This window comes from Eptatretus burgeri, chromosome 7 (genome assembly GCF_056783735.1).
Source record: "Eptatretus burgeri isolate ZD-2024b chromosome 7, Ebu_testis_v1, whole genome shotgun sequence".
In the NCBI taxonomy this organism is placed as follows: Eukaryota; Metazoa; Chordata; class Myxini; order Myxiniformes; family Myxinidae; genus Eptatretus; species Eptatretus burgeri.
In genome coordinates, this window is record NC_140967.1 from 64,552,167 (window position 1) to 64,568,964 (window position 16,798).

Sequence of the window (16,798 nt, forward strand, 5' to 3'; positions counted from 1 at the left end):
CCTGTGAAGTTGTGAACTCACAAAATCCATTTTAAATAGCAAAATGTAACCTCTCTCTCCCCCCTAAAAAAAACCCAGCTCACCCTAACAGCAAAAGTAGTGCAGGGCATGATAGTGAATGCAATCGTACTGTAATAGGAAAGATGGTGGAGAGAGTGTCCCACAGATAATCTGAATAACCTCGTCGCTTCGGCAAAATCAATGCAGGAACTCAAAACGTGATCACTCAAAGTCGAAGTGTCTTTGCTGAATTGGTTGCGAGCAAATGTTTAGAGTTAGGTACTGTATCCCCAGGAAAGTGGGAGGCTATAAGGGAATACCTGTATACACAATCAACCTGAATTATGCTTCACAAAAGGTTAGTTTAGTAAACTAAAACTACATTACATTTATTCCGAGTTGTATTGTAATAGGATGTTGAAAAAGATGGATTTTTCTCCTTCACGCACGGATCATTGTGCAATATAATGCCATAGTAGCACAGAAGTACTTAAATTCAGGAGTAATGGATTGTGTCATACCTTAATATGAAGGAAGTTTAAGAATGCGTGCAAAATGGAATCCCAAACTCCTCATTGCTTCTGTATGATAAACACAGGAACATGAAACATCATTATCGCTCAAAAGAAACATACATGTTCACAGTTATCTCCTGATTGTCAAATGTGGAGTAGAAGTGCAATTTAGTGGTAATTGCTACTTCAGCATACCAGGATCAACGTTTATGACAAAAGGTGATGGGTCACAAGCTATTTCAGTGATGTGCAGGTTGGAGTTGACAATTAAGCACCTGAGTGTGCTTTTACAAAAGGTTGGTGGAGTAAACTAATAATACATTCCATTTTTGTCAAATCTTGTTTCTGTATTATAAATAAGATATTGAAAGAAAGGGATGTCGGTTGCAACGCACTTCTGTATTCTCGCCCTCTTCATACACATGAGTATGATGTTATCCATGTCATCATCATGTCATATTGTGCTCCAGTAATGCATGAGTACTTTACCAGAATAATGCATTGTGTTGTACATTAATATGAAGGTGATTGAAAAAGGCATCCAAAATGGACTCCCAAAATCCTCATCCCTTCTGCACAATTAAACACAGCAACACAAAACATCATTCTCACTCAAAGTGATTGCAAATTACCTGAACATCTTGAGGGTAAGGTGTTGATATCCAATGAGGCAATATAATTGGTTGCCATTTGTAACTGAAGAAGGACGTTCACATGAAACATGTGAACTACTCCGGTAATTTAATTGTTTATGGGGCAGAAGCCATGACAGCAGCCACACACTAAGATAGCAAGCAGTGTAACCTGGTGTAAAGGAACCCCTAAATATGACCAGATCACTTTCTATCTGCAGTTCTGGAGGGAATTTGGAATTTAGCCATGGTGTCAGCAACACTCGTCTACCCTTCGTGAAGGACACCTGGATCTTTAACGTCCCCTCAGCTAATGCTGGCAGACGGGACACTCAATTTAATGGCCATCCAAGGGATGGTACATGTACTTATGTATTGCCCTGCCTGCAAAACACCAGGGTTACAGTTTATAGCTGGGTCAAGACTCAAACCAAGGCTCGACATCTCAGAGGCAAGTGTACATATCCCTAGCTGAACCTGCCATTCCATAAGGGATTCTAGAAGCATATATGTTCACATACAGTCTACAGTTATCTCTTGATTGTCAAATGTGGAGGGAATAAGTGCAATTTTATAGTAATTGCTACTTCAGAACACTAAGATCAATGTTTATGACAGAAGGTGATGTATCACAAGCTATTTCAGGGATGCACAGGTTGGGGTTGAAAATTATCACCTGAATTGTACATTTGAAAAGGTTTGTGGAGTAAACAAATAATACATTCCATTTTCGTCAATGCTTCTGTATTTTAAACAAGAAAAAAAAACATAAAAAAAAGGGAAAAACATTAAGGGATGAAATCTCAAAAAAAAACAAACAAGGTAGGAATGACACCACATTAGGATTCCACAATATGACACCACAATCCTCATGGTCTACCATCAAGATATCTTTTGACGTTGTTCCATCACAATTCCACAACAACAGTAAAATGTCAAACGATGTCGTGATGGTAATCCATAAGAGGATTGTGACATCATAATGTGGTGTCATTCTGACCTTGTTTGGTTTTTTTTTAATTTAATTTTTTTTTTTTTTGAGATTTCATCCCTGTTTATACAATTTATTTTTTAATGTTTTTTTTCTTCTTGTTTCTGCAATTTTTAAAAGAAATAAAATGCTTAATTTTTATATATTTCGGTGTGGATTAAATCCATCTATGTTATTAAATTTGGCTTATGGTATGTTTTACTACTTCCCCCCCTCCCCCACCCCCCTCAATCCTGGCTTTTGGTTCAGTCCACTATGTGGATACCACGTACGTGAAATGATGCAATTATCGTTCCAAAAAATAATAATAATAAAATGCATAACGTTTTATATATTTTGTTATTTTGTTTTTTGGGGGTTTTTTGTATACCTTGTCAAGGCTGGTATGAGAGCGAACACACAACACGCAGCAAGGGGGGCATGAGACAAGAGGGGAGTGGGAAGGACAAAACAGTGGGGAACAGAGACATTAGGAGATCTGTGGAAGGGAGAGGGATGGGGTGGGGAACATTGGGTATACTAAATGGACACGACAGAGACTTTCAGGATGGAAAGCAGGGAGTTTGAAGGAGGTGAGTTTGAGGTGGATTAACGAGGGTAGAAAATATCAAGGATTTGGATGGGGGATGATAAGAGGTGGTGGTGAACAGCTGTTTTGAAGGCCTGGAGGGAAGAATGGGATTGAACAGAGTGAGGGAGTTTATTCCAAAGGCGGGAAAAAGAGGAATGAAAGCGTGAAGGTGAGCAGTGATTTGCGATTTTGGTAGTTTTACCAGAAGGGGGTTGTTGGTGGACCTTGAGCACCCTGCGGAAATATGGTGGAGACATATCGCAGACAGAGCAGGGGGGGTGAGACCGGAGAGGGGACGGTAGAAGACAGAAAGACCACCGACCTGCCTGCAGTGAGAGAGTGAAAAGCTTAAAGACTCAGCCTAATCGCGGGAGATGCCAATGATCCGAAATGCCTTGGTTTCCACTGCGTGAAGCCAAGAAAGGTGAGAGGCAGGAGCACCAGCCCAGAGGGGAGAGCAGTACTCCATCAGGCTGTGAACAAAAGCTTTGTATGTGGTCAGGAGCTCAGGTGGGCTGAGGAAGGACTTTGCACGACGGAGGATTCCCAGTCGGCGACTGGCTTTGGAGGCCAGGTTGGAAATGTGGCTTTCCCAGGAAAGATCAAGGCAGGTTGTGGATTAAATCCATCTGTGTCATTAAATTGTTTTAATACTTGTTTCAGTTCATTTGGAGGATCGTTTGGATTTGTATCGCTTTTGGAATGGTCCTGTACATCTTCCCCCCTCCCACAACCAAGCCTGGTTTGGTTGACTCCACATAAAACGATTATTGTTTAATATATTTTTAAATTTTGGATTGCGCGCACTATCCCAGAGACAAAGTAATTTCCTGGCGTCAGAATCACCATCATGGCTTTAGCAGTTATTGAGGTTGGTTGGGCTACAGTTTTACATTGTTTTTAGAGGGGAAGAAACAAATACAAAGTGGTGTTTTAGTGATCTCCCAATGTGGTAGTTTAGTGCTGTATTTTTGCATCTTGTTGAAGTCTTGGTAGTTCAGAAAAATCTCGAGAATAAAAGGTATGGCTTTTAAATGCTTATGACCACTCAAAAGTAGTTTATAATTGTGTGCCTATCATTATCATAAAGCCTATCATTGTGTGCACATTTGAATGGGTGGCCATTTTTTTGCCGTATCATCCCTGCATTTGGAGTTCTACCGTACTCCATAATAGGACAAAAAATAAAAGGGATATCAGTACAGAGCACTTCTATTTTCCAACCTCATAAGCATGATTCTCTCAATCATGTGATGGTCATACATTATCATGCCACATTAACGTACAAGTGCTTTTCCAGAGTAATGTATTGCATCGTAGCTTAATGTGAAGGAGGTTGGACAAAAGCATCCAAAATAGATACCCAAACTCCTCGATGCTTCTGTGTGACAAACACAGGAACACAACTCATCATGATCACTTAAAGTTAACGATTCAACACAGGAATACAGGTGTGACTGTTCCAGGTGCCTTCATATGTGACACGGGGTAGTTCATCCATCAAGTTCATCAAAGCCAGGTTTCCCAGACCAGATCTGTTGTTTTGCTGTTTTATTTCAATTCCTGTATTGCTGGTGGTGTTTTCGTCCAATTTTCTGAGTCAAATCACACATAATTGGATTGAGTTGTCGAATTACGTCGCTTTTAAAGTCTGGCCTACTCGCCTAAGTCTCGGCTAGTCAGCATGCTGCTTGTGTGGCTGCTTTGACCACACGTGCTTCATTTTTGCTTTTTCTCCCAAATATTATTTCTGATCCCTCAGCTTCATCGTTTTCCTTTCCTCGCTCCAAAAAGTATTGTTACGGCTGTGGAAATTCGCATTACACCATAAAGGGTCCTCAGGTGAGATATCTTCATAGGTACATGTGCAGTTAGCCCAAACCCGTTGTATAGAGGGAATTTATGTGATTCATCCAGGCTGCGACGCTTTGAGTTAGCCATTTTTTCTTTTCTGTCGTTATTTTGAACCAACCATGTCTCAACCGCCATCACACAACAACCACCTTAACCACCACGCCAGCCATTGTCACCAACTACAACCACGCTCCAACCCACAGACAACAACCACAACGCCAACCCTCACCACAGAAGACCCTCCACCACCTTCGCCTTTACCTTCATGAATTCATCCCACATCATCGCTTCTACGGACATTCCCGCACCACCTGTGAACACTGAACGTCGGGCTGTCTCGGGCCCGTTCGGCGATTGGTGCCGAACCCACCGAGCCGTGAGCGCGAATGGCGGCCTTTCCGAGGGGAAAATTCGGATCAGAAACGCTTCACGCCCACTTCTCCTCCGTCCAATTGGTGAGCGCAGGGCAGCTTCGCCCCGCCTCCAAGCGTGTGCATGTGAAGTCCGTATATGCAAATTTTAGGATCAGGAGAGGTTCACGCCCATTTTTGCCCGACCAATGGCTGACCGGGGGGAGGGGGGCGTGGCCCCGCCTAGAATCGCGTTCTGATCATAAAATTTGTACATTGGCTGCTCCTGTCGCCTATAAAAAGGCGAGCACAAGGCGAATTGGAGTTGAGTTGGGTTTTGGAGTTGCTTGGAGAGTGTCGTTGAGAGGTTGCTCTTGGGGACAAGGAGCGTTGCGTTGGCGGAGTTGAGTCAAGTGCGCACGGTGGAACTGCAAGCAAGAGAGCTCGGGTCCGAGGCAAGAAGAACGGCGGTCGGCGACGAGGTTGCGGTGTGGGGGATCGCTCGTCTCGTCGCGGGACCCAAGCCAGCCAGCTACTCCCTCCCCCAGGGCATCAACAATTCCCCCTTTCCCCCGCGCTGAGATAGTGCAAAAGGGGGGCCCGTTCCCACCCCACCCCAAACGTGGTTCCAACGAAACCCGCCAAGGGGCACGGAGTCGGGGCACAGCGGTGCGACCACATTTGCGGCTTGCCCGCCAACGCGTCACGAGGACGCGGGTAAGACCTCCCCGCGGACCTGGCCGCTCCTCCAGGTCACGCGCACATTTGGCCTACGGGCCTGTCTTGTCTGTGAGGTCGTGTCTGTCTCCTTGTCTGTGAGGGTGGCTTCTTTCCTTTGCTTTTGTGTAAATGTGTGTTGGTGCCATCTGTGAAGTAAAACTGTATAAGTGTTGCCGTGTGTGCGCATAGTCGGTTTTAACTCTTACATTTGCTTTATGTGCATTTTGATTCTGTATGGCTGTATATACGTGCTTTCCGTGTGCCGGGAAATAAAATGCTTGCTTGTTGAACTGTGCCCGTTTCGCTTTGTCTTTTCTCTATTGACTCTCCATCCTGCTTCACGTAAGGGGTTCGTAGTGGGTGCAACATCCCGGTAATTAATCGGAACCGTCGAGGCTGAGGATAACACCGCTCGGTTGTCACTGTAGCACGGAACGGACCGCTTACCCCCCCCAAAAAAACCAACAAAGACTCAGTTTATCGTGCACAGTTACTCCTTCATTCTCTATCCCTTCTCTTTTAAATATCCCTAAAGTGAATCTTCATTGAATGAAAGATTTCTTTTAAATGCTTTTAATAACATTGTAAATGAGAATGTGAATTAGTGGAGTGAAAACAGTTTACATTTTGTATCCCACTGATAGGCTGGATCTGCATCCAAACTGAAACCAAAATCTAATCGGCTTGTTTTTGTCACCTCCCCAAATCATCCACCAAGTTTTGTCATAGCGTGTCCACAACTTTTTGAAAAATCATGCTACATATCATGTTTGTCATTCTCTCTTAATTGTGAAGAATCACTCCAAAAATTCTCATTTCTGGATGCAGATCTCAATCAGGTCAGGGTCAGGTATGGGAGCATGGGCCAGAGCAGCGCATCACTGCGTCCACTTTCCACCGGTACTCCAGGGCCCTCCGTCTGGCCATCCCCCAGGCAGATGCCTTGCCCATCCACATCTCCTTGAGATGTTGATCAACCTGCTGCAACCATGGGACACGTGGTCAACCATTTGGCCTCTTCCACTTACGAGGCTCCCTCTTTGAGAGAATCTGGTGAGCAGGATCAGCGTCAGGAAAACGAGCCACATGTTCATACAGCCGCATCTGACGCTCACAGACTATGCAGGTAACAAATCTCATTTGAGTCTCTCTCAGCAACTGCTCGTTGGACACAAAGTCCTCCCAGTGATAGCCAATAATTCTCTGAAGAGACCTGGTACCAAAGGAATTAAGTCGCTGTCTCAGATCCCTGGTCAGAGTCCAAGGTTCACATCCATAGAGCAAGACTGGAAGCTCCAAGTACCTGAAGACTCGGACTTTCATCTTCCTGCACAGGTACCGCCAGTGCCACACCCCATGATCCAGTGAATCCATGACTTCCCAGGCCCGATCCAAACGTCCACTGACCTCTGGCTCACAGCCAGCAGAGATATTAATATCATTGCCAAAGTAAGTGAATCTCTCCGTGACCTCAGCATCCTCGCCACAAACGGGTACAGACAAGATAGCAGCATCCAAGATGTCACCGAAAGCCTGGATCTTAGTTTTGACCCAGGAAACCCATAATCCCAGCAGCTCCGACTCCTCATTCAGCACCTCGAGGACCCCCAAAAGGATATTTAGAGGCTCCGCAAGGTTCATTGCACCATCTGCGAAATCAAGTTCAGAAATCTTGACATTCCCAAAGGATGCACCGCAGGTTGATCTCTCCGGATCCTCCCCAGAATCCAGTCAAAGCAAGCGCTGAAAAGTGTAGGGGCCAGTACACACCCCTGATGAACTCCAGTAACAGCTGGAAATAAGTCAGAAATGGTATCACCACATCTACCAGCACTCTCAGTCCCAAAGTATAGTTCAGACATCAGATTGATCAGTTTTGGTGGCACCTTCGAAGAGCAAGAATCGTCCAGAGGACATCCCGATTCACTGAATCAAACACTTTGCAGAGATCTACATCGGCTGCAAACAGCCCTTGCCGAAACTCTCATCTGTGTTTGGTGAGGACCCAAAGAGCAAGGACAGGGTTAATCGTTGACCTCTTTGGTGTAAAGCCTGACTGCTCTGGGCGCGGGTGCTCAAGCAGATGGTGGCGAACCCTATTAAGAATTATTCGAGCAAAGACATTGCCTGGCAATGAAAGCAGTGTCACCCCTCGTAGTTGTTACAGTCCTGGCGATCACCCTGCCCTTTCCAGAGATGGGCAACAAGGCCCCTCTTCCAGTCAGTTGGGATGATGCCTGTGTTCCAGGCAGAGCACAGAACTGCATGCAACGACACGAATACAGCATTTCCACTGACCTTGAGAAGTTCAGCATGGATGCCACAGATCCCAGGAGCTTTACCCCATTTCAACGGTTGAGCTCAGATGACAACAGAGACAGATGATCATCTTCTCTTTGGGATAGGACATTCCAGGCACCCACTTGAAGGGACCACCTCAGGTTAACCCAAGGAAACTGCCGTCTGTTGAACGGCACTCAGCACCACCCCGACACACATTACCGCAATCTGACCCGGGAAGGTTACCCTGTGGTTTTCCTCTTTCATCAAAGAGTGGGGGTCCCGAAGACTTTGCTTCAATCCCGGCATCAGGTGAGCTGCCCTGCGGAGGGCAGCCGCACAGGGGTTACTCCTACTGAGTGGGTTTTCATATTTCTTTGTGCTTTTAGTACTTTTTGCGGAATGAAAAGTTTAAGGGTGGCTGGAATGCAAATCTTGCCACCAACCTCATAATAAAAAGTAACCCAACTGCAGGAGGGCATCCACAGACAGTTGGCACTTTTAATGGATGGCCGTTGGCCCACAAGGAGCTCCTCCACCCTTTGATCTGGATCCTCACCTGGAGATGTGGATCCTCACCAAACTCCATTCAGTTTGTCCTTGTTGCACACCCAACCCAACCTGTCCACCAAGTTTTGTCCGAATCTGTCTATAATATTTTGAAATATCATGCTATATATCGTTTTGACCCCATCAATCAATGGTGAAGAATCACTTAAAAAGTTATAGTGTGGATTCAGATCTGGATCCTCAACAAAATCGAATCAACCTCTTCCTGTCACACAACCAAATAGTCCACCAAGATTTATCTGAATCCATCCATAACTTTTTGAGATATCTTGCTCACACACAGACAGATATGAGTAAATCCTGAAAGGCAATTTTGCAGAGGTAATCTGCCATCGACAATCAATTTCCCTTCATGTCCATTAATTAATTGAAACCCCTCCACATCAGTGCCCTCTCCCCTCTCTGCATCCCCTCATCCCTCCACCTCTCACCTTCCCCACTGCCAACCTCTCAGCTCTGCCACCCACCTTGCACTCCCCCAGCTTCCCCACACTCCATCATCACCGTCCCAGCTTCTACCCACCTGGCACCCTCCGAGATTCCCCATGACCCAACCCCTTACCCTCGCTCCTTTCCACATTCCTGCACACTGGCAGCAGCTCCTCCTTCCCTGTCCCTAACTGTGTGGACCTCAAACATCTGAGACCTCTGCTCCAACCTGACAGATGTCTCAATGCAGGCCACTGCCGATAAACAGGACATCGTCTTCCCACATCGTCTTGAACACAATCCTTCCTCCCACAGGACATCACTGACTCATGAGTATCTCCCTGGCTATTGTATCCTCTGGTTTTATTGACCTGAACCCTATCCTGGGGCGCAGTAAAACTGTACATCAATCATTCCATTCTCATCATCTGTGTACTGCTCTTACACCTCTCAAACCCAAGGACGACCTGTGCTTGCGAATTTCCCTCCACTCCCACCTCTGGTTTGTCGGTGTGTTGTACCGTTCTCCAAACAATAACAACTCCATTTACATCTCTCTCAGAGAACATGGACCAGTTTTTAGGGTCCCCCTGTTCGCCTTAGGGTCCCCCTGCGGTCGCCTTGCGGTCACCTTGCGTCTGCCTTGAAAATTATATGGCCGCCGCAGCGCCGCCCTAAGGTCACCGTGCAACATCAAATCAAAGACCGTACGGTACCCCCACGTTTTCGGTCTCCACAATTTATAAATACGCCATGCAGCTACCCGAAAAAAAAACAAAAACATATGTGACTGCTACATTGTGTGACCGTGGAAATACTGCGGCCGCTGTATAATTGCTAGTGGCCGCAGATTTGGAAGACCCCACGGCCGCCGTGGCAAATGTGACCTAGGCCTTATCGAGACATACTAGAAAAGACAAATAAATTTAGTCATAACAAAATAATCATTTGAGCCAGTGTACTTTTGCTGCATTTCAAAATGAAAATCCACAATGGTTAGACTATTGTGAAAAAAATGAAGTCTTGTGACATTAGCTTAGACACCGATCAATCAATCAAAGAATGAAACATGTTTTTTGCATATTCATCCTTATGTTCTTTTCAGGGTTGTCATTAACGAACATTTTTTTTGTTCTATGTCTGGGGTGGCTCAGTGAGAAACAAGAGGCCATCTCTGAGATTTATTACCAAGGTGAAGCATTTTGAAGGTTCAGGAACATTTGTTCGCCGCTCACAGTGGGCATTGGAGCAACTTCGACAGGTGAACGGAGTTGAATCTACCCGGGTGAGCATGGCCTAACAATGCTGTTGAACTGCATGCTTCCTTCACACTGCCTTCATTTACCCAGCTGTGAAAGTTTACTTTTGTTTTATTCTGGGGAAGAGTGGTGTTATCTTGGTTGAAATTTGAAGAAATTACTAAATTGCATGATGAAAGTATTCTACAAAAAGGGAAAAAAGTAGAGTCAGGACACATTGTCCACCTGAAACCCACTTATGTTGAAACTCCAAAAATCCAGGATCACTGCTCACCTCCACTCAGTCATTCCTCTCCCCCCCTTCCCCCAACTGTGGAACCAACTTCCCCATTTTTTAAAATCTCATTGTTCCCTCCAGGTTCTTCAAAACTGCTGTTCCACACAATCTCAGATAAATCCCCATCCAAAACCATAATCTTTTATACCCCCGTTAAGCCTCCCCAAGCCAACCTCTTTTCAAGTTTCCAGTTTTTCCTTACTGAGAGTTTGCTTCTGTATCCACGTTGTCCACCCAGTGTGTCCTCATCTATTCCTCATTTTTCCACATCTCTAATTTGTCCAAGTCTCCCTTTATTTTGTTCCTCAACCCTGCAGATAGTGCTTTTCTCCTCCTCCCTCTTTCTGCTGTTCCTTTTGCTTTGTTGTCCCAATCCATTCTATGGTCGAGCTCCTACACAAGCCTCAACTTTGCAGACAAAAAAAAAAGATAACAAAACATGTTTTGGCCAGTTGTGAACAAGATGTGACCATTTCCATCGAAGTTCATGGGGAATTCACTGAAGTTGCATTGCTGCTTAATGGTGAGTGTTTCCTTTCATGATATGAATGGAAAACTTTGAAAAATGAATACCTTGAATAATTTTCTCTTTCTATGAACTTTTGTTTCACTTCAAGCCAAAATAACAAATACACACCAATTCCAGGTATAACAATTTAAAACCAAAATTTAAGCAACAACTCTAAAACTATAAAATAATTGATTGATTCACAGTTTAAAAATGTATTTGCCATGTGGATGCAAAACCAAGGCTGTTGAAGAAAGAAATGGAATTGGGGAAATTGGATGTGCAACATGCAAGACTACAATTATCCTCACTTGAACTGAGCTTTCTTAGAAATTTGTGTGCAAATGACGTCTACCGCAAAATCTTTTGACATGTCTCCACATGATTCATGCCATTGCCCTCTATAAATTGACCACCCGTGTTATCTAAGTCAGTTTAGGAAAGACTAGGCATCATTTAACACCCAATGAGTTGGTTCATGACGTTAGTTAAAGAGGGGATGACTCACACTGCCACTCACCCAACGGTTACAAACCCCTCATGAGGATCGTTATCTTGTCACCGTTTTCAGAACGAACCACCTTTTAACAGCACAATCTATTCAGAATCACCTGCAAAGAGCAATCATCTATCAAATTTAAACCCAGACGGTTTGGAGCTATTTTGATAATTATGCTACACGCACACACACACACACACACACACACACACACACACACACACACACACACACACACACACACACACACACACACACACACACACACACACACATCTCTCACACCATACATACGCATACATGGTGGGAGGGGTGAATATTCTCACCTTGTAGTTCGTCGTTGCAGTTGTCGATGCGTTCCAGTCTGAAAGTTGACGAGATGATGAAAATTAATCATTAGTCAGTAGCTGTTCATGTCATTTTCCTCCTGTTTTATGATGAGTCATAAAACATGTACAGGTGGAGAAGAATGAATGAAACAATATTTATCATATTAGAAACTTGACATCACGGTAAGAGCTGATATAGTAGAAAGTTGACATCGTGATAAGAGCTGATATAATCAAGACTTCCAAGGATAGCTCTCTCAAATCAGGTCAACAACTCTGTTAATTATGATCCTGTGTTTGATATTCTGGCACGCGTACGTCTTCAATAAGATGTGAAGAAAGAATCGAGATCACTCTAAGGGAGATCTGTGAACTGCACTCTCAAGCATTTCAAGTAAATGAGCTATTCCTATCGCATTACTAAATTAGTAATAGGCATCCACAACCATCCTTGACCATGTTGTGGAACATCGGCCGAGGTTCTCACTGATTTGTCTTTCTTCCGCCCTCTCTTTTTTCCAGTTTCATCTTTATTCGCTTTTCAATTAATTTTCTCCACAAGTGCTTAAGCAATTGACATTAAACTTTCAACATTAAACTTTCAACCTCCACTTATATATCTTCCTTTTCCATAATTTGTGGAAATCTCTTCCTTAGTTTCTTCATTCTTCTGTTCCTCCAATCTATCAAGACAGCAGCCAATTGCCATCTCATTGTCTTCCATTCGTGTGGATGTTTTGTTTTTTCCATGCTCACTAACGCTTCCCCTTTTTGTCTGCTTGAAGCTTATTTTATCTACTTACTTTGACAGGGTTTTTTCGTCATTAATTACATCTATCTTGTGTTGGAAGAAGGGTAAAAAAAATTTTTTTGCAGGGCATTGAAAATTGCTGTGCCATCGACTCGAGTTGTCGGTTTTCTGCCAAGCTAAAACAGTGGAAGATGAATGTTCCTGATGCCAAGGCCTTTTGCATGTCAAACTTATTTACATATTGTGCAAAAAGCATTATGACTATCGTCAGCAGGTGTGGTTGATGAGGCAATGGTCATCCACAATGCCTTCAGCCAAGTCCCATTAAAAGTGATTCGTTGCAATTTGTCATTCTCAGCATTCTGCATCAAAGATAGATGACAGGAAATATTTCTGAGTTTCAAAAGAAAAACCTTCCATATTTAAATTTTAAAGTCCATCTTTGTTAAATCAACTACAGCCTTACCAGTCTAGAAATCCTTGTACTGTATTAAAGACTATATATTTCCTCCGCCTGCAAAAATGGCTGATTTTTTTGTCATTCAAACTACACATTGTGTTATTTATCAAAAAACTGCTTCAGTACCACCAATGATCTTTAAAGTGCATGGTCACAGAAACTGGACCCACATCCTCCCCCCCCCCCCAAAAAATAAATAAATAAAAAAAAATAAAAACACATTGCATTAGAATCCATTTTCAACAGTCAAGGCAATCAACCTTTGATGGAAACGTGCACCTGATTTTGGGAATATATCACTTTGGTAATATGTAGTGTTGGCTAGTGTTGGCGCAGTGGTTAGGGCAGCGGCTTGGGATCCAAGAGGTCCTGAGTTCAAGCCCCGTTGGGCCACTGAATTAATACACCAGGGGGTTGACTCAGCCTGTCATCCTTCCGAGGTCGGCGAAATGAGTACCAGTATACTGGGCCGGTGTATACCCCGGTTAAAATAGGTGTACCTTATCCCTGTGTCGTAAGAGGCGACCAGGGTTGCGTCAGGAAGGGCATCCGGCGTAAAACGTGTGCCAAATCACTATGCGGATCATACGGATGATCCGCTGTGGCGACCCCTCACGGGAGCAGCCGAAAGAAGAAGAAGAAGATCACTTTGGTAATATGTAATAAGGGATTTATAATTTTATAACTCTTGAATATAAAAACTTCACGATAACTAATATGGAATAGGCAAAGCCTAGAAGCGAACGTAGAATTCTTCTTGCATTCGATGCCGCAATTTCCGATTACTTCGGCCTGGATTCAGGATCAGCGATCAAATAATGTAAATCACGATTAAAAATTTTTTTTTGATGATGCGGGAGATATCTTTATTAAAATCAGTGGAAGAAATATACACCATGTCTGATATTTGGGTCTTTTATGTCTCCGACGATGCCTTTATCTCCCGGGACGCATCATTCCCCATGACAAAAACCCGGAAGCAAAAGGGTCATAGCCGATGACACGGATTCCAAATTGCCAGGGTATTGTGTTGTTGTTGTTGTTGTTGTTGTTGTTGTTTCCTATTCTCTCATGTGCATGCGTTGAGTATGAAGCTCACTACGTTAGCTATAAAGGGAAAAATTAGCCTCCAATCCTGAAGAGACAACAAAGTAAATAGAAATTAGCAAGTAATGTTGCAAGTTTTGCCGAATTAACCAAGTCCAATGGGAACTCCACTGCGTTAATTCCCAGCAGGAATGTCCAGAGTTCGACTTGCTGTTTGACAATGCCTACGATCTGTGGGTAGCTAGCAGCTCAGTTGAGAAGAGGGGCTTCCTCCAACTGCTCTACGTGACATGTAGCACCAACCTTCCTCATCAGCCAAGCTTCGTCAACTGCCAAGCACAAATCATTGGAGGTAAGAGCACAATTCAACCGTAGATGATAAATCCCATGCTGTTGTCACAACACATTTCAAAGCCTACACACAGACTTCCATATTAAACCCAACCCACATACCGGACCCCTTCCCACCTGTGAGATGCACCAAATCACCCAATCTTCAAAACTTTGGGCCACTTTAGACACGATAGTTGGCTCCTCGGGAACAACCCTTTTGGGAGTTTGAAACCCTTGTACTTCAGCTCTTTAACTGCAATGCAGACCGGTAATCGAGTGACATGTAGATGTTTTCTGGGGCTTTTAGATGCACTGAAGTCAAGTTCATGCCAAACTCGAAGGGCACTCGGTGAAGCGCATACCTCCACCACGTAATACCTGATCCATGAGAACATATCGGGCCCAATACATTTTTAAAATATCATGCTATACAATGCTATATCGTTTTTGGCCCAATCTTTCGATGGTGAAGAATCACTTCAAAAATTAAATAATTATCGTCTCCAGATCCGGACTTGGATCTTCACCAAAATAGAATCAACTCGTCCTTGTGACACACCCAACCTGACTATCAACTTTCATCTGAATCCGTCCACAAGTTGTTGAGATATTGTGTTATATATCGGTTTCGCCCTATCTTTCAATGGTGAAGAATCACTTACAAAACTAGAAGGGCACTCGGTAGAGCGCATACCTCCGCCATGTAATGCCTGATCCACAAGAACATATCGGGCCCAATACATTTTTGAAATTTCATGCTATACAGTACTATATCATTTTGCCCCTATCTATCAATGGTGAAGAATCACTTTAAAAATTAAATAATTCTCGTGTCCGGATTCGGATTGAGATCTTCACCAAAATCGAATCAATTCGTCATTGTCACACACACAACGTGTCCACTAAGATTTATCTGAATCCGTCCACAACTTTTTGAGATATCCTGTACACAGACAAACAGACAGAAAGGGGTGAAAACATAACCTCCCTCACCTTCGTGGTGGAGGTAATTATACATATTGAATGATTGTACCAATTAGGCACAGCTGCTAGATCGTTAGTCCAGATCTTGATTAGCTAGGGTCTGGGTGGAGCCTGCTGAATACTCCTTGGGACAAGGACGCTGGTTATTCTGTGAGCGAGGGGACCATCTGTGGGTGGCACACAGCTCTGATTTATCTCATCAATCATTATTGTAATTCTCTGCCAATGTGGTGGGGAGGTATTATGCATGATGGATGCCAGGAACCTTGTGACAATGCGGTGCCTCACGGGCATCGTGTGCCTGGCAGCAGAGTGGGTCACGGTGGCCCGCCATGACAATCACTGGAGAACTGTTACAACATGTTCACTTACTCATGGTGATTTTACCTACCGATACAAAATACTCGATTCAAAGCAAAGTTTAAAATTCAAAGATCAATTCACTTTTTGGATTCCCATGAAGATAGGCACGATAGTGATTTGTCTGATAAATATGCACACCTGATGCTATGCTTTTCACAGTGAAATTCCTAGCTTTGTTTCAGCATTAATTATACAAGTCCTGCTCACCTGATAAAGGATGTGTCCAAATTCTGCTTTCCTGGAGCATCAACAATGGGTTTACAGTATTCCAATGTTTTCATCAACTATAAGCTGTAAACGATTCCAAAGTTTCAATATACAGTACTATAAATTATTCCAACGTTTGGAAATTTCAGCAAGATGGAAGTGGTCATATTCGAGGAAACAAGGAATAACAGCCTTGATAAAGACTAGTGTTGAACCATGTTAGCGGATGGGACTAATCAATGGATTTTCCCAAACAAGAGTTGAGAAAGCACAAGTTTCCAACTGAGAGAAATAACAAACAAAACATCTTGTTCCTCGTGGTATTAAACTTATGCTTTTTAATTTCTTACTTGGGGAAAACTCCATTGTTTAGTCTATTCCACCGACACGGTCTGTCACTAGTCGATATCAAGACTATTATTTATTGTTTCCTCCAATATGACCATTTACATCTTGCTGAAATTTCCAAATGTTGAAATTGTTTGCAGTGGGCAAAAAAACCTTACAATTACAACGGGCATTCCAAGTGTTAAAGAAACAAGATACAATGGTCCAAGAAATGCTTCCTTCAGTCGAGTAAAGCTGTGCAAGTAGGAGAAGCCTCTTTATGGAGTTATATCCAAAATAAACCTTTGTTTTGTGATTGTGGAGTATGCTTTTATCTTTTAATGAGTATTTGATCAAAATTGTGTTGTTCCTTCGACAAATCCAGCACAAGTGCCCATGAAAGGCCAACTGTACCAAATAATTCTTCTTCTGTGCAAATGATACACTGGCACATGACCAAAATCAGAATGAGAATCCAAACTGCTTCTTTGTTGAACCTTTTGGAGCATTTGCCAACTTCCTCCATTTATTACTGAAGTGAT

General features: G+C 43.4%; 1 protein-coding gene and 1 long non-coding RNA gene across 5 annotated transcripts in view; one reads left to right on the top strand and one right to left on the bottom strand.

The window, feature by feature from the left end:
* Window positions 1-16,798, top strand: part of STXBP6 (syntaxin binding protein 6) — a 247,941-nt gene that overhangs the window by 202,697 nt on the left and 28,446 nt on the right. For all 3 annotated transcript variants that reach the window (XM_085888836.1, XM_085888838.1, XM_085888837.1), the window contains 2 exons: window positions 10,067-10,197; window positions 14,232-14,394. In XM_085888836.1, coding sequence (XP_085744962.1) covers window positions 10,067-10,197; window positions 14,232-14,394 — 294 coding nt within the window. The remainder of the gene's footprint in view (window positions 1-10,066; window positions 10,198-14,231; window positions 14,395-16,798) is intronic.
* The window catches only part of LOC147023422 (uncharacterized), a 63,457-nt gene that overhangs the window by 19,148 nt on the left and 27,511 nt on the right, over window positions 1-16,798 (bottom strand). For both annotated transcript variants that reach the window (XR_015060177.1, XR_015060176.1), the window contains exons 2-4: window positions 11,782-11,819; window positions 11,477-11,567; window positions 522-581 (exon numbers count right to left, since the gene is read on the bottom strand). This is a non-coding gene — a long non-coding RNA (uncharacterized LOC147023422). The remainder of the gene's footprint in view (window positions 1-521; window positions 582-11,476; window positions 11,568-11,781; window positions 11,820-16,798) is intronic.